The sequence below is a fragment of the Centropristis striata genome, chromosome 19 (genome assembly GCF_030273125.1).
Source record: "Centropristis striata isolate RG_2023a ecotype Rhode Island chromosome 19, C.striata_1.0, whole genome shotgun sequence".
NCBI lineage: Eukaryota > Metazoa > Chordata > Actinopteri > Perciformes > Serranidae > Centropristis > Centropristis striata.
The window spans coordinates 31,816,637-31,834,546 of NC_081535.1; the positions used below are offsets into that span (position 1 = coordinate 31,816,637).

Below are 17,910 nucleotides of genomic sequence, written 5' to 3' on the forward strand. Positions count from 1 at the left end.
CTCTGCTGTGTGTTAACTCTTTAGTTTCTAATCTACCAACCTGAGACCTTTACAGCTGTTGAGCTGTTGGAGTCAGAACTTCAGGGCTGGATTGTGACTTTAGAGCTGCAGGTTCACACTCAACATTTAATGACATGACAATATTTTAAAATGTATGACTTTATTGACCAGCACTTCTTAACCTCCACACTCAGACACATTAGACCCCCAACGCTGACACATGTGCTTATAAAAAGACATTAAAACATGACAAAGTGTTTTTTTCTCTTTGTGTTTCTGTGCAAACCAACAGCATGAAGCCTGTTTGAGTCAAAGGTGCAAAGCTTTGGTGACGGTGCAGTGAAACATCAGGCAACAGGCAAACAACAATTATTACACTGTTTAAAAGTTACAATAAATTAACACATTTAATTTCAAACTGGCCTGAACAGACAGACAATTTAAAACGAGTTGTAACGATGCTGTCAGTGAACTTCAGCTCTGATTCATCAGCAGGTAACTGGATCATCAAGAAGTAAAAAAGCCTAATATTTGGATTTCTTTACATCAGGAATCTTTTTTTGGACAAACAAGACATTGAAAAAAACTTTTCGACTCACAATATTTCAATTAATCAAGACAACAATTGTAATATAAAACGAATGTAAGTTGCAGCAGGTTGAGCAGCAGCATGATGTAAAGAAGAGAATAACTCAGCAGAAACGACTTGTTCAGTAGTACGGACCCGAGTTCTCGTGTCCAGCGTAACTCGGCCAGTCGGGGAAGATCCCGTGTGAGCAGGTCGGGCTGCCGTATCGGTCAAAGTGAATCCCAAAGTCCAAGGAACTGGTGTGGCGGCTGCAGGCGTCCTGGCGGCTCTTCTTCATGGACGCCCAGACGATCCTGTAGTTGGCGCCCTCGTTGCTGTCCCAGTACTCGTGTCCGTCCACCTCGTAGCAGACGGCGAACTCGACGCGTTCGTAAGGTCTCAGCTGCTCCGGCAGACCGACGTCGAAGGAGAAGGTGTCGCTGTACGCGGTGGGATACGAGTCCTTCATGTACTCACAGTCTACGTCCGTGTGGCTCTTCCAGCTGTCGAACGTCACCCGCAGCCTCACGGACTTCTGGAAGGACACGTTTTTTACTTTAACGGTTCCCGCCAAAGCCTTTTCCTTCAGCACACAGTGCTCCAGGCACACGTAGTTCCTCTCCAGCCTCTGGCGGAAGTGCAGGTAGTCGGAGGAGGGCTGAGCGAAGTCCAGCACCAGCTTGTCCACCTCGGCCGTCAGAGACAGAGCCGAGCTGAGCATCTCCTGGATGTTCAGCGGGATGTCGATGGGGTCGTCGAACTGAGAGAAGATCTTGACTCTGGTCAGCGACAGGCCTCGGTGGTCCGCGAACGTCACCTGCTTCTTGGCCTTCCTGCCGTCTCTCCTGGAGCCTCGTCCGTCCTCAGGCTCCACCGGCTCCACGCACGGAGACCGCTGGAACCTCAGACAGGAGTTCAGAGCAGGTTTACGAGGTTTAGAAGACTTCCTGAAGACAAACTCCTCGGTGGACAGGTACAGAGGCAGGGCCATGTCGATCGGCATGGTGGGCCCTGAGAGACAGAGAGACGGGCTGTTAGAGGTAATGATTTTGGTTTTTATCAAGAAAACCATGGGAAATGTCTAGATATCAGCTCTTAACCCATTGAGGCCTGAAACGCCTATAAAACCTCTGGGCGATTTTAAAATCAGCCCCTAAAACCTGAAGTTTTTCTGGAAATTCAACAGAAGTGTCAACGCTTCTACTCAAAAATAGATTTTTCAGCCTCTGTAGCAGATAGAAATGAAATTCAAAAGTTCAAAAATTCAAAGTATTTGAGAGCTTATACAAATACTACAAAACAACGTATCCGCTTTCCAGGCTTCAATGGGTTAAATTAAACTCTTATCAGCTATTTTTGTTGTTATCATTTTATTTGTCCAAACAAATGTACCTTTAGTTGTACCAGGCATTAAAATGAACAAGAAACTGAAGAAAACAGGGTGGTCTAATCATTTTTTCCATGACTGTATATGGGTGGTTGACGTGAACTCAAATTCAAAGTGAAAAAAATAATAATTCAAAAATATATGTCAAATGATATATAATTATATTCCCTTATATGTGAATAATTCAAAACTGAATGTGTCCATTTCTAATTCTTTACATATTATTCACTTTTTGGTGTGGTAGTCCTAAAATGTGTCCACCGGTGCAACACAATAAAGAATGTCATTATTTAATTCAGAGAATGTTGGACAGATAAGATTGATAAGCCAAAGGCATATTAGTTTGTCCCAATTATATTTCCACATCAAACATACCCCCAAAAAATTCAGAATTATGTTATTTATATACTATAAGATGTACACATAGAGACTTCACCCAAATGCCTGGGTTACGTTCATTATAATTGGTATAAAACCCAAGGAATCTTCATTTCATCCTTATAGCTGCATAGTGATGATAACATTATTGTACTATCCCACACTTTTTACATACATTTTTCATTAAAATACCTTTTCCACTCACAGTTCAATTTGTTGCACCACAGGACATTCCGTTGCACCATTGGACAACAGAGTACTAGTATGCCCATGTCGTGTACAAAGTCAAATTAATTATCAAACATTGTCAAATTTACTTTCTGCGTCTCTCTCTCAGGAAGTTCTCTTTCCTCTCAGGATCTTCATTCAGCCTCTCCCTAAACTTCCTAGACCTTTCTTTGGTGGTCATTTCAGCCTCTCACTTTCAACATGGAAATCAAACTAGCTTTAACAAAACAGGGAAGGAAGGTTTGAGTTGTGTTGTCCTCAAATTCTGAGGTTAAGAGAAAATGCAAAAAAGCTACTTAAATTAGTCATTAAAAGTTGCTCTCGTTAAGGTTGAGGAAGTTTGCACCCATCCATGATCTGATGTCAGTCAGACAATCAAGCAATGGCTGGAGTGCAGCCTGCCCATCAACATTAAGAGGCAGATATAGCTGGACATCTTCTGCAAAGCAGTGGAAGGAGATGTTATGTTTGACTAGGATGTCCCCTAGGGGTAAAATATATAATAGGAAGAGGATGGGACCTAGTATAGAGCCCTGAGGGACCCCACAGGTGAGGGGGGCAACAGAGGAGAAGAAATCCCCAAGCAGGACAGAGAAGCTCCCGTCAGCCAGGTAGGACGGGCCATCCAAATGCGGCCGTCCATTCACCTCCATTCATTTTTTAGACTCGGATTATATCTCTTTTGCATATTTAAACTAATTTTTCAATAAAACTTGTAATACAAAAAATGCTTGTTTACATGTTTGCTTTCACTATGTTAATTTTCATTATGATAGGAGTAAAGGAAAAAAATAAGTGAAACTGACTTCATGTTGTACTATAGGACAGTGCGTTTCACCAGTGGACATTTTCGAAATCAATGCTAGTTTGCGGACTAGCTATATGAGAGACATTCTTCATCCTGAGTAACAGTGTTAAGGTTTACATTATTTTCAATTATCAATCAATGTAAATTGATAAAAATATTCAGATCAATACTTAAACTGCGTTGTACCAAAGGACTACCTTAAGACGACCAGTTCCAACACTGCACGGAAATAGTAATATTATGAAAATATTTGAGACAGAACTGATCTTGTGTGCAGTCCACCTGCTCCAGAGATGTCTTCTGTCCTTCCTGATTCTGGAAGGACCCCTCTCAGTAATGGGGTGGTCACATTAATGCCTGTTTTATATCTACATAATGGCGTTGCTCCAGGAGGACACCAGTTTTGCGGACAAAATGTAATGTGTCATAATAACTCTACATAGGGACCTTAACACTTATATCCTCTAGATTCATTAAGTAAACACTCGTATGACATGCATTCAAGTATTTTAATGTATTTAGATTAATTTTTCATTAAATTCAGCAGCTTCCCGCTCTCGTGCAGGTAGGATAAGGCGCTCTGCAGCCGGTCCTCCGTGAGCCCCGCCTGCAGCCCCAGACGGGCCGAGTCCCACCACGACAGCCACAGGTCTTTGGGCTTAAAGTGCAGCTCCTCCAGCATCTGCCAGGACTTTGGCAGCACGCGATGGAGGTTGGGGAAGATATCGCTGTGGTCTGCGACAGACATGAGCTTCTCCCTCAGCCTCTGGATGTTCCTCTGGCTCTCCGTGCAGCTAACGCTCAGCACGGGAGACAGGATCTGCAGCCGGTGGTTCAGCATGTACTGCAGCTGGGACCTCCTTCGCCTCAGGTTCCTGTCGGTGACGCCGTAGAAGAGGACGTGAGGGCTGGAGGAGCGGACGTTGAAGCCCTGCTCCAGCGCCTGGTCCACCTGCAGAGCCACACTCCTCAGGATCTGGATGTCCCTTTTCTCCTGCAGGCCGATCTGCCTGTGAATGTCCAGAGTCTTCTCCTCCAGCTCCACCTGATCACACAGGTCAGCATGCGTGCCCACCAAGCACACGACGGCGTGGGGCACTTTGGCACTGAGCAGGTGGAGGAAATACCCGACATGGGCATAAAAGTTCTTTGGCGAATACGTTTTGAGATTCACCACGAGAAGGTAGAGAGCACCAGGGGAGAGGAAAAAGGGTTTGATGAGGTCGTAGTTTTGCTTCCCTGACAAATCATAAACTAGAAACGTGAGGCAGCGATCAGCGTCCGCCACCCAGTTCGTCACCTCGATCCCTTTGTTTCCCTGGACGTCTGCAGCGTCCTGCGGTCTGCTCACCACACTCTGCCTGAGCCGCGTTTTGCCGGCGTCTTTCGTCCCCATCAGGACCAGTTTGAGCCGCGGCTTGATGGCGAGCTGAGAATGCGCAAGCTCCTTCTGGTAGGCTGCGATGTAAGGGATGCCCTTCATGCACACCTCGTAGGGCGGCTGGATGAGAGGGTTGTCCTTCACCTTCCAAATGTTCACTTTGGACAACTTTCCAAAATTATCTGGAAGTATGGCTATTTGGTTACCCTGTAAAACGAGTTCCTCCAGCTTCTCCAGCTCGACGATGGAGTCGGGCAGATACGTGATGCTGTTGTTGTCCAGCCACAGGTTGGCCAGCGCCACCAGCTGCCCCACGTCCTCTGGGATGTGAGTCAGCTTGTTCCTGCTCAGGTAAATCTCCTCCAACCCTGTGATGCTTAAAATAACCTGGGGGAAGTTCTCAAACTCATTAGAGGACAAATTAATCATTTTGAGTCTCTTCAGCCGACCGAAAGCAGCTGGCAGTGCAGAGAGCTCGTTCCCGTCCAGCATCAGACTCTCCAGCTGCTGCAGGCGGCAGAAGCTGTCCGGTAACGTGGACATGTGCAGACTGCTGAGCCACAGGATCTTAATGGACTGCAGCTTCATGATGTCCGCCGGCAACACCTCAAACTTGTTCCCGGAGCAGTCCAGCTCCTCCAGCTCGCTGAGGGCCAGAATCTCAGGGGGAAACTGGTTCAGCTTGTTGTGATCTGCGTCCAGAGTCCGCAGCCTGGCGAGGCTGCAGAAAGACCTGGGGAGGTCATGCAGGTCGTTGAAGCTGATGTCCAGTTCCTCCAGGAACTGCAGCGCCCCAATCTGAGCTGGCAGGGACTGGATCTTGTTGTGGCTGATGCACAGCTTCTTCAGGCCCCTCAGCTGCCCCACGCCCTCAGAGACGCTCCGCAGGCAGTTGTGGCTCATGTCGAGCTCCACCAGCCGCCCCAGCTCAAACACCACCCAGGGGACGGTGGAGAACTTGTTCCTGCGGAGGACCAGGACGCGCAGGTTGTTGAGGGTGGATCCCAGCCTGTCCGGCAGCTCCTGGAGGGAGTTGTTTCCCAGGTTGAGCACCTCTACCTCGTCGATGTCATCCGGAAGGATGATCTGGTTGTCTTTGGAGCAGAGGGTGAGCTGGCGTAGGTTGCTCCGCAGCTTCCTGGAGCGCAGGGCGGCATCCCTCCACAACCTTGCCGTCTTCAGATTATTCTCCTTGTCCTCCATGGCGGACCCCTCCTCCTCCGCCGCCTGCTCCTTGTTTTCATTGAGAGTTTTCATGGGGAGGCAGCAGCGGGCAGCATGGTGGACGCTGCGCTTCACAAACCAGCGGACGCTCGGTCAGAGAGGACACAAAGGGCGGGTTATGTCGGGAAATCACGGCGCTGTTCGACAGGAGCAGGAGGAGCGTCTGCGGCCGCGGAGGCATCCTCTTCTATCTGCTTTCCTCCTGCGCCACTTCGCACACAATGAGCCCGACCAGCTCACAGCTCCGGCTCTAATCCCGGACCCGAGACCCCGAGCCTCCGCTGCGCCCTGCCCGGCCCTGCCCTCATCGCCACAACACGCCGTCCTCTGGAGCTCCGTGCCCGGGAATATGTCCGTATTTGTGGGAGCTTTCCCAGCCGCGAGTCTCTTCCTGGGAGCGGGGAGTGGAAGTGAGGCAGCAGCCGCTCACACTGCGTCAGTCTGAGGAAACTCCTCCTCCCTGCTGCTGAGAGGAGGAGGAGGAGGGAAAGTGATTGTTCACACTTCTCATATTTACACCAAAGCAGCTCAGAAACCCAGGAGAAAAAACACACAATACATCTCTGGTTTTAAAAGAAACATTCCCAATAATAATAATAATAATAATAATAATAATAATGATAATAATAAAGACAGCTTCTGCATGAGCAGAAACATGCACACGCACACACACTATATATATAATAATTATTATTATTATCATTATTATTATAATAAAGACATTAAACAGCTTATGCATGAGCTGAAACATGCACACACACACACACACACACTATATATATATATAAATATATATATATATATATAAATAATTATTATTATTATTATAATAAAGACATTAAACAGCTTATGCATGAGCTGAAACATGCACATACATATATACATATATATAATAAATGCTTAAAATAAACAAAAGCTGAGTTAGTGCATTCAGGTTAAAGTGATTCACACATTAAAAAAGACTCTGTCTCCACCTGCTGATCAGGAGGAGCAACAACAGTGTTTATTAATAATTTATTATCAAATAAATATCTTCTACCCTGACAGAATTTTATCTTTATCACTTTAGAAATCACTGCTGTATGTTTTTTCTAGTAACTCAATAAATAAATAAACAGCAATAAAGACTTTCCTGTAAATTAAATACTAAATACTTTAGTTCTCACGTATCTTAATACTTCTACTTTACTACATTTACATTTCTATGTGTACATATTGTTTCTACTCTTTATATATTTACCTATAAAATAAATATTTAAAATATTGTTTGTATAGTGACTTTCTATTCTTTATATTTTCTATTGATGCTGCTGTTTTTTCCTGTGTGAAAACTTATAATAAAAAGACTCTGAGGTAATTATTGAACATTTTACAGCTTTACTTCTTCTGATTAAATATGAAATACAGTACAGTACTTACTGCTTTCTCTCATCAGTTACTTTCGTGTTGTAATGTAATTAGACATGTAAATCTCCATGTACATACATTAATGATCAATTATAAATCAATTTTAAATACACTGGTGGTGGCGATGTTATCTAAAATGACTGTGAAAACACCGGAAAGGGCACCATTGCAGATGAGTCCTATTTGGGAGTCTCTATAGTTTACTCCGTGGCTAACTGTGTCAGTCTGAGTCCAGCTGCAGATCTTTACCTGTGACCTGATAAAAGCTGCATTGAGAACAGACTGTTTCTCTGCTGTGTGTTAACTCTTTAGTTTCTAATCTACCAACCTGAGACCTTTACAGCTGTTGAGCTGTTGGAGTCAGAACTTCAGGGCTGGATTGTGACTTTAGAGCTGCAGGTTCACACTCAACATTTAATGACATGACAATATTTTAAAATGTATGACTTTATTGACCAGCACTTCTTAACCTCCACACTCAGACACATTAGACCCCCAACGCTGACACATGTGCTTATAAAAAGACATTAAAACATGACAAAGTGTTTTTTTCTCTTTGTGTTTCTGTGCAAACCAACAGCATGAAGCCTGTTTGAGTCAAAGGTGCAAAGCTTTGGTGACGGTGCAGTGAAACATCAGGCAACAGGCAAACAACAATTATTACACTGTTTAAAAGTTACAATAAATTAACACATTTAATTTCAAACTGGCCTGAACAGACAGACAATTTAAAACGAGTTGTAACGATGCTGTCAGTGAACTTCAGCTCTGATTCATCAGCAGGTAACTGGATCATCAAGAAGTAAAAAAGCCTAATATTTGGATTTCTTTACATCAGGAATCTTTTTTTGGACAAACAAGACATTGAAAAAAACTTTTCGACTCACAATATTTCAATTAATCAAGACAACAATTGTAATATAAAACGAATGTAAGTTGCAGCAGGTTGAGCAGCAGCATGATGTAAAGAAGAGAATAACTCAGCAGAAACGACTTGTTCAGTAGTACGGACCCGAGTTCTCGTGTCCAGCGTAACTCGGCCAGTCGGGGAAGATCCCGTGTGAGCAGGTCGGGCTGCCGTATCGGTCAAAGTGAATCCCAAAGTCCAAGGAACTGGTGTGGCGGCTGCAGGCGTCCTGGCGGCTCTTCTTCATGGACGCCCAGACGATCCTGTAGTTGGCGCCCTCGTTGCTGTCCCAGTACTCGTGTCCGTCCACCTCGTAGCAGACGGCGAACTCGACGCGTTCGTAAGGTCTCAGCTGCTCCGGCAGACCGACGTCGAAGGAGAAGGTGTCGCTGTACGCGGTGGGATACGAGTCCTTCATGTACTCACAGTCTACGTCCGTGTGGCTCTTCCAGCTGTCGAACGTCACCCGCAGCCTCACGGACTTCTGGAAGGACACGTTTTTTACTTTAACGGTTCCCGCCAAAGCCTTTTCCTTCAGCACACAGTGCTCCAGGCACACGTAGTTCCTCTCCAGCCTCTGGCGGAAGTGCAGGTAGTCGGAGGAGGGCTGAGCGAAGTCCAGCACCAGCTTGTCCACCTCGGCCGTCAGAGACAGAGCCGAGCTGAGCATCTCCTGGATGTTCAGCGGGATGTCGATGGGGTCGTCGAACTGAGAGAAGATCTTGACTCTGGTCAGCGACAGGCCTCGGTGGTCCGCGAACGTCACCTGCTTCTTGGCCTTCCTGCCGTCTCTCCTGGAGCCTCGTCCGTCCTCAGGCTCCACCGGCTCCACGCACGGAGACCGCTGGAACCTCAGACAGGAGTTCAGAGCAGGTTTACGAGGTTTAGAAGACTTCCTGAAGACAAACTCCTCGGTGGACAGGTACAGAGGCAGGGCCATGTCGATCGGCATGGTGGGCCCTGAGAGACAGAGAGACGGGCTGTTAGAGGTAATGATTTTGGTTTTTATCAAGAAAACCATGGGAAATGTCTAGATATCAGCTCTTAACCCATTGAGGCCTGAAACGCCTATAAAACCTCTGGGCGATTTTAAAATCAGCCCCTAAAACCTGAAGTTTTTCTGGAAATTCAACAGAAGTGTCAACGCTTCTACTCAAAAATAGATTTTTCAGCCTCTGTAGCAGATAGAAATGAAATTCAAAAGTTCAAAAATTCAAAGTATTTGAGAGCTTATACAAATACTACAAAACAACGTATCCGCTTTCCAGGCTTCAATGGGTTAAATTAAACTCTTATCAGCTATTTTTGTTGTTATCATTTTATTTGTCCAAACAAATGTACCTTTAGTTGTACCAGGCATTAAAATGAACAAGAAACTGAAGAAAACAGGGTGGTCTAATCATTTTTTCCATGACTGTATATGGGTGGTTGACGTGAACTCAAATTCAAAGTGAAAAAAATAATAATTCAAAAATATATGTCAAATGATATATAATTATATTCCCTTATATGTGAATAATTCAAAACTGAATGTGTCCATTTCTAATTCTTTACATATTATTCACTTTTTGGTGTGGTAGTCCTAAAATGTGTCCACCGGTGCAACACAATAAAGAATGTCATTATTTAATTCAGAGAATGTTGGACAGATAAGATTGATAAGCCAAAGGCATATTAGTTTGTCCCAATTATATTTCCACATCAAACATACCCCCAAAAAATTCAGAATTATGTTATTTATATACTATAAGATGTACACATAGAGACTTCACCCAAATGCCTGGGTTACGTTCATTATAATTGGTATAAAACCCAAGGAATCTTCATTTCATCCTTATAGCTGCATAGTGATGATAACATTATTGTACTATCCCACACTTTTTACATACATTTTTCATTAAAATACCTTTTCCACTCACAGTTCAATTTGTTGCACCACAGGACATTCCGTTGCACCATTGGACAACAGAGTACTAGTATGCCCATGTCGTGTACAAAGTCAAATTAATTATCAAACATTGTCAAATTTACTTTCTGCGTCTCTCTCTCAGGAAGTTCTCTTTCCTCTCAGGATCTTCATTCAGCCTCTCCCTAAACTTCCTAGACCTTTCTTTGGTGGTCATTTCAGCCTCTCACTTTCAACATGGAAATCAAACTAGCTTTAACAAAACAGGGAAGGAAGGTTTGAGTTGTGTTGTCCTCAAATTCTGAGGTTAAGAGAAAATGCAAAAAAGCTACTTAAATTAGTCATTAAAAGTTGCTCTCGTTAAGGTTGAGGAAGTTTGCACCCATCCATGATCTGATGTCAGTCAGACAATCAAGCAATGGCTGGAGTGCAGCCTGCCCATCAACATTAAGAGGCAGATATAGCTGGACATCTTCTGCAAAGCAGTGGAAGGAGATGTTATGTTTGACTAGGATGTCCCCTAGGGGTAAAATATATAATAGGAAGAGGATGGGACCTAGTATAGAGCCCTGAGGGACCCCACAGGTGAGGGGGGCAACAGAGGAGAAGAAATCCCCAAGCAGGACAGAGAAGCTCCCGTCAGCCAGGTAGGACGGGCCATCCAAATGCGGCCGTCCATTCACCTCCATTCATTTTTTAGACTCGGATTATATCTCTTTTGCATATTTAAACTAATTTTTCAATAAAACTTGTAATACAAAAAATGCTTGTTTACATGTTTGCTTTCACTATGTTAATTTTCATTATGATAGGAGTAAAGGAAAAAAATAAGTGAAACTGACTTCATGTTGTACTATAGGACAGTGCGTTTCACCAGTGGACATTTTCGAAATCAATGCTAGTTTGCGGACTAGCTATATGAGAGACATTCTTCATCCTGAGTAACAGTGTTAAGGTTTACATTATTTTCAATTATCAATCAATGTAAATTGATAAAAATATTCAGATCAATACTTAAACTGCGTTGTACCAAAGGACTACCTTAAGACGACCAGTTCCAACACTGCACGGAAATAGTAATATTATGAAAATATTTGAGACAGAACTGATCTTGTGTGCAGTCCACCTGCTCCAGAGATGTCTTCTGTCCTTCCTGATTCTGGAAGGACCCCTCTCAGTAATGGGGTGGTCACATTAATGCCTGTTTTATATCTACATAATGGCGTTGCTCCAGGAGGACACCAGTTTTGCGGACAAAATGTAATGTGTCATAATAACTCTACATAGGGACCTTAACACTTATATCCTCTAGATTCATTAAGTAAACACTCGTATGACATGCATTCAAGTATTTTAATGTATTTAGATTAATTTTTCATTAAATTACAGTTGTTTTAAGATAAGTAATGCTACCTAGTACAGTTGCACCGGTGGACAAATGTCATGTTCAAAACAGAATATTTGCATAGTTGAAGAACGATACTCATTGTTTGCAGATGGATTAGATGTAGAAGAATGAACTGCATATTAAAACATTAATTTTAATGAAATATTATCAAATTTGAGTAATATTTGTCACTGGGAACACAAAAATTGAGCGTCACGTCAACCACCCATATATGATGATGTCACCCATGTTAGGGGTGGGAATAATTAATCAATGATTGATTAATGGTCATTAAGAATTTGTTTGATCACGTAGAATGTTTAGTGATCCGTGTATTTTTTTAATATTAATTTGATCTCCGACTGCGTATTAGTATCACTGAATTTAAACACGTCGATTGTTCAGTTCTGTGGCCGTACGTCAATCAGCCAATGAGCTGAGAATTAAGTTGGATAAAGCTTCAGTTTACAAACTGAAAGTTGTAAAAACAATTATATAACACACAGAAATATAAAACTAGCCTACTGTATCAAACCTCGATTGCATGAATTACTAGGTTTAATTTGATCCAAAACACATTTAAATATGAAGATTACTGTGAAAACTAACCTCATGCCTCTTCGGGGGCTAAAACATAAAACAATGAACTCCTTGACGTTATCTATCGATCAGTTTAATCTCACTGAGTTAGTTTTACAATCGACAGGATCAAGTCTCTTTTTGTCCTTTCAAAATAAAAGTGTCCATTATCAAAACAGGCTTTTGCACAGTACTGTATATATATATATTTTTTTAAATATTTTTTTTATTTTGCCCATGTTTGCATGCAGCAATTAATCGATTAATTGATCGTTAACGTTATAGAGAATAAAGTTCTCTAACCTATGATCATTATTTTTCTGTGATCAGAGCCCTCGGTTTTAGTTTGTTCATGGGAAAATTAAGAAAATATGATTGAAAACACAAACCAGGCAAGGCTCACAGCGAGCTGATGGGTTCAACCTGCACCAAGCACCAGACTGAGACTGGTCCAGGATCAGACCCCGACCCAGGATCAGACCCAGACCGGTTCAGGATCAGATCCAGGATCAGACCCAGACCGGTTCAGGATCAGACCCAGACCGGTTCAGGATCAGACCCAGGATCAGACCCAGACCGGTTCAGGATCAGACCCAGGATCAGACCCAGGATCAGACCCAGGGGTCCATGCCCCGTCATCATTTATTGTCCTCATCTGACTTTTGCTTTTTTCTAAAAAACTTTCCAGCCTCAGGCAGGAGGAATAATGACTGTAGAGAGAACGTTTCCACTCAGGAATCCCAGCTGAGTCTCTAAATAAAGGATGTTCACGTTCTCTGATCCACTGGTTCAATAACTCAGGACATTACTGAAGGAAAAGTTTGAGGTACTTGTACTTTACTTGAGTATTTCCATTTGATGTAACTTTATACTTGTACTTCAACAGATTGAGGAAAATATTGCACTTTTTACAGCTTTAGTTACTTTTGACATGAAAATCTTGATAAATTTAAGATGATAAGATGTTTTGTTGTTAATTAAACCTCATAACTGTATATTAGTAGTTAGACTGAGCTCTATCATGAGGAAATTAAAACTCTGCTTACAGAAATGTATTAATACAAATAATCTAATAATATATATAGAAATGATAAAACATTCTGCAGAAACAGTACTTTTACTTTTGATACTTTAAGTTCATTCTGATACTTTTGTACTTTTACATTTACAGACATTTTACAGTGTGTATTAGTACTTTTACTGCAGTAAAGTAATCGGATTACTTCTTTCACCTCTGCTCTGATCTCAGGTGTCTCCATATCAGACAGGACACACAGGACAGACAGGTAGGAGACAGACAGGTGAAGGAGACACTCAGGTAGGAGACAGATGGAAGAAGGAGACGGACAGGTAGGAGACACTCAGGACAGACAGGAAGAGGAGACAGACAGGTAGGAGACAGACAGGTAGGATGCAGACTAGTAGGAGACACTTAGGACAGACAGGTGAAGGAGACAGACAGGTGAATGACTCTTACCTGTCTTGCTGTTGTTTGTATCTCTGGTCAGTTGTTGTTTTATCTCTCAGCGTCACTCAGGTAATGCGGAAGTCTCTCCTACCTGTCCACTGTAAGAAGTGCGGGTGTGGGTGTGTGAGTGTGTCTGCAGCTTCACACACTGCTGCCGCATTAAAACCTAAACGGACGCTGACGTCACCCAGGTGAGTGTATTTAACGTTGTTTCTCGTATAGCGCGTGCAGCTCTGTCCGCTCCGACCACCTGCTCAGCTCCTGGTCTCGAGCTCCTCTCCGCCTCCTCTCATTCGCTCCTCTTGCTGCACAGGTTTCCTCTCGCGCCTACAAACCCACTGGGGCTTCACGTGAACAGCTGTCCGCAGCCAATCAGAGCGCGCCGTGGCGGAGTGACGGGGCGGGGCTAGGTGGACCCTGGATCCGCGGTACGGAGGCTCAGGCGGGCCAGAAATGCAACCGTGGAAGAAGTCTTTTGTTGTTGGTTTTTTTCAATTCTGATTTGATTATTTCACAATATAGAATCTTACAAGCATGAAATATTTCTCTCAATGAATCAATCTGAACCTGAGCAGAATAATCAGTAAAACATATAAAAAAAAGTGCAGAAGAGACGATAAATAAACAATAATTCTTTAATTTCTCTCTGGAGTCAGATTAAATGAACGACAGTGTCGTTCTAGACAAGTGTTCCTGTGGGGGCCCAGCAGGGGCCAGTGTTTAATCAGAGGGACATTAAAATACAGCAAAGTTTATATTTAAGCATTCAAAACCTTTTCTGTGCTTATTTTAAATCTCATTCAAGTATATTTGGAAGATACAAATACATTGATTAAAACAATGACACTCACCAACAATAACAATTATTTTTGGACAACAATGACATTTCTCATTTTTGTGCACAATTACTTTTATTTTATTTTGAAAGTACACTGAGAATGGTCTTTTTCATATACACAAGCTTTAATTGCACAATTAAACTATTATACAATGTACACATTCTGGGTTCCTTTTGTCTACAATGAGATATTGTTAGAATGAAAATAAGTAAGAATTGTTTGGTCGTTTATCGTTAGAAATTGATCATTTTATTATTAATTTGACACAGGGCCACAGCAGGGGCCAAGGGCTTCTACACAGGGGCCTACAGGGGTCTACAGGCGCCCCTGATGAACGGTCTGATAAACATTCATAAAGAAAAGAAAATGATTATTCCTGCAAAAAAGTTTTGAGGAACTTATATTTATGTATAAATAATTTAGCTGGTACTATCAATTTTCTAAACAAAAATTCAATTTTTTTATCCTGCAAAAATGAAACCAAATTTTATATTTCTATAAAGGTCCCAGAATGAATTAGATGAATAAATGTTTCATTGTTTCTCTTCCTGTTTACAGAAGTACATTGTTTAACCCTTTGGCATCACTTTAATTTGTCATGTGAAGGAAAACAACTAGATTAAAGGGACACATTTCTCTGTTTTGTTGGAAACATTTGGTAGAAATATCAATTTGAACATTTGATGGTGACTGTAGGTGATCTGGATTCTTGCAGGTTATTGATCTGCTGCTGTGCTGCAAACATTTCTGGCATGTAAACGATTGTTGCAATCTGGTTTGAGATCAGTCAACAACTGCAGCCGGCGGTCAGCTGATAAACTCCAGAGTCCATCAGCGTGTCCCAGTTCAGGAGACAAAGATGCAGTTGGAGGAGAGACGGAGGCGAGCTGTCCTCACGGAGACACACAGCAGGTCAACAACTGCTGAGGACAAGTTCAGGACGTCCATCACACAAACAGACTGAATTTCAACTACAGCAATGAGTGCTCCAGTCCTTCCAGTCCTCCAGAGACGTTCAGATCCACTTCGATGTGGCGGAAACTGTCCAGAAGGTGGCGCTATAGTACAACAGGCAGTTTTAGAAACAAAAATATTGTCTTTCCTGGATTCTGTGGGTCCAGACAAGTTCAGAAGCACCTTTAATCTGCATTCTATCCTCTGACCAGCAGGGGGCGACTGCAGAGAGAAGACCGGTCGTAGAGAAGTCGATGAGAAAATTATTTCTGACCTAAGTCAACATTCTTATGAAGACAAAAACAACAACAACAATAATAAAATTAATAACCATAATAAAAACAACAAAAATTCTGGGGAAATTCTGAAAGGGCCACGGGGGCTACTGCCGGTGTGTGATGAGATTCTACAAATTCTACAGATTTCAAATTACTAGTAATGTTATGATACTATATTATATACAAGGAGCACAGAATCATTTATTTTGTTTGATTCTTTTTCCTTTTCTGAGCGTTGCTTGGGTGTGAATGCTTCATTGTCACTATTAGGTAGAGTTTTTTTCTTCAGTTTTACGAATAAACTGTAGATCCTGAAATCATATGAAACTGGAAGATGCTGACGAATGAAACATTCATAAAGAAAAGAAAATGATCATTCCTGCAAAAAAGTTGTGAAACGTTAGTTTCGAGGAACTTATATTTGTGTATAAATAATTTAGCTGGTATTATCAATTATGTGAGGAGGGGAGCACCATCCCCATCACGTTTACCACCAGATGTCTCTGTATTGCAGCGTCATGTACGTCAAGGTTGAGTGTTGACGAGCTACATAATTATTCTCTATTTTTAGAATCCCCCCCATGATGGAGGCCCCGGGCCTGTAGCCAGGTGAGCCCGTTCAATAATGTGCACCTGATTATACAGAGTAAAGCCTCATATCAGCCACAGAACCACTGGATTATAGAGGAGAGTACAATTCTACAATCCTACAATGTCATTTAGTAGATACTTTTGTCCAAAGCGACGTACAAATGAGAGTTAATACAACACAAGTAAGGATGAAGTCAAGAAACATAGCAAGATTAAGTGCCGTGGGTTGGTAATTATAATAGTAGTAACTTTTCAAGTTAAAAATGAATAAAATAATATATCTAAATTCTCACATTAATAAAATAAAATTAATAAATAAATAATATTCATATATTTTCAATTGTGGATTTTTTTAAACTTTGAAAATAATAAAAGTTAAAAACATATAAAATAAATATCTAATAGTAGTAGTAGTAGTAGTAGTAGTAGTAATATAATAATAATTATAATAATAATAATAGAAATAATAATCATAAAAAATAAAATAATAATAATCATTAAAATAAGTTTGACTTTGAATTTTTTTAAACTATTTTTTAAGTACGAGCTATAAAGACCTGAGTGATTTACATTTGTATGAATTCCACCATTTATTGACATTCCCATTTAATTTTCTCCAATTCTACAGTGTCATTTAGCAGATACTTTTATCCAAAACGACGTACAAATGAGAGTTAATACAACACAAGCAAGGATGACGTCAAGAAACATAGCAAGAGTAAGTGCCGTGGGTAAAGTTTGAGTCCATTAGGACACAAGTGCTTTTAGGTCACTGAGCGGTCAGTGAGATACTTGTCGTAGTCGTCAGTGTAGATCAAGAGTGAAGGTGTTCAGTAAAGAGTTGGTCTTCAGTCTCTTCTTAAAGACTGAGAAGGACTCAGCAGATCAGATGGAGTTTGGAAGTTTGTTCCACCACCGAGGAACTACAGAGAAGAGTCTGGTTTGAGACGTAGAGGTCTTCAGCAGCGGAGGAGCCAGACGCCTTTCACTGGAGGAGCGTAGTGGGTGGGAGGGTTTATGGACCTGAACCAAGGAGTTCAGATAAGAAGGAGCTGTGCTGCTGTCTGTAGACAGAGACAAGGCTTTAATGTGATGCTGCTGAGACCGGGAGCCAGTCAAGTCAAGTCAGTTTTATTTATAGAGTCCAAAATCACAAATCACAGATTTGCCTCAAAGGGCTTTACAGACTGTACATAGTACGACATCCTCTGACCTTTGAACCTCACATCGGCCAGGGAAAAACTCCTCAAAAACCCTAACGGGAAAAAGAAGATGAGAGCTCAGGGAGAGACAAAGGGAGGGATCCATCTCCCAGGACAGACAGACGTCTAATACAGTAGTTCTCAACCTTTTTGAGTCGCGACCCCGAATTTAACATGCATGTTGTCCGCGACCCCCGCTCACTGAACAGAATCTCACACGCACAGTTCAGATCACCCAAAAAACAAACAAAATGACCAAAAAAAGGAGACAAAATGACTAAAAAAGACACAAATTGACCACAAAATAATCAAAAAAGACACAAAATGACCAGAAAAGACACACAATGACCAAAAGAAGACACCAAAAAAGACACAAAATGACCAAAAAAAGACACAAAATTACCCAAAAAAGAAACAA

At 42.0% G+C, this 17,910-nt stretch overlaps 3 protein-coding genes across 3 annotated transcripts; all 3 read right to left on the minus strand.

Moving 5' to 3' along the window:
* Nucleotides 1–145: 145 nt before the first annotated feature.
* On the minus strand, nt 146–1,993 carry LOC131992796 (protein phosphatase 1 regulatory subunit 3B-like). Its single transcript, XM_059358486.1, has one exon. It carries the CDS (start codon nt 1,638–1,640, stop codon nt 711–713), a length of 930 nt encoding a protein of 309 aa, XP_059214469.1. The 5' UTR covers nt 1,641–1,993; the 3' UTR covers nt 146–710.
* Nucleotides 1,994–3,892: 1,899 nt separating this feature from the next.
* On the minus strand, nt 3,893–6,274 carry LOC131992205 (malignant fibrous histiocytoma-amplified sequence 1 homolog). The gene has a single exon (XM_059357691.1). The coding sequence runs from the start codon at nt 6,005–6,007 to the stop codon at nt 3,893–3,895; it is 2,115 nt and encodes a 704-aa protein (XP_059213674.1). The 5' UTR covers nt 6,008–6,274.
* Nucleotides 6,275–7,818: 1,544 nt separating this feature from the next.
* Nucleotides 7,819–13,933, minus strand: LOC131992858 (protein phosphatase 1 regulatory subunit 3B-like). The gene is made up of 2 exons (XM_059358560.1): nt 13,638–13,933; nt 7,819–9,248 (listed from the first exon to the last, which is right to left on the minus strand). Exon 2 carries the CDS (start codon nt 9,238–9,240, stop codon nt 8,380–8,382), a length of 861 nt encoding a protein of 286 aa, XP_059214543.1. The 5' UTR covers nt 9,241–9,248; nt 13,638–13,933; the 3' UTR covers nt 7,819–8,379.
* Between the last annotated feature and the right edge of the window lie 3,977 nt (nt 13,934–17,910).

Bases quoted from the DNA above. Each gene is read 5' to 3' on its own strand.
- LOC131992796 (XM_059358486.1), bottom strand. From the start codon at position 1,640: ATGGTTTTCTTGATAAAAACCAAAATCATTACCTCTAACAGCCCGTCT.
- LOC131992205 (XM_059357691.1), bottom strand. From the start codon at position 6,007: ATGAAAACTCTCAATGAAAACAAGGAGCAGGCGGCGGAGGAGGAGGGG.
- LOC131992858 (XM_059358560.1), bottom strand. From the start codon at position 9,240: ATGCCGATCGACATGGCCCTGCCTCTGTACCTGTCCACCGAGGAGTTT.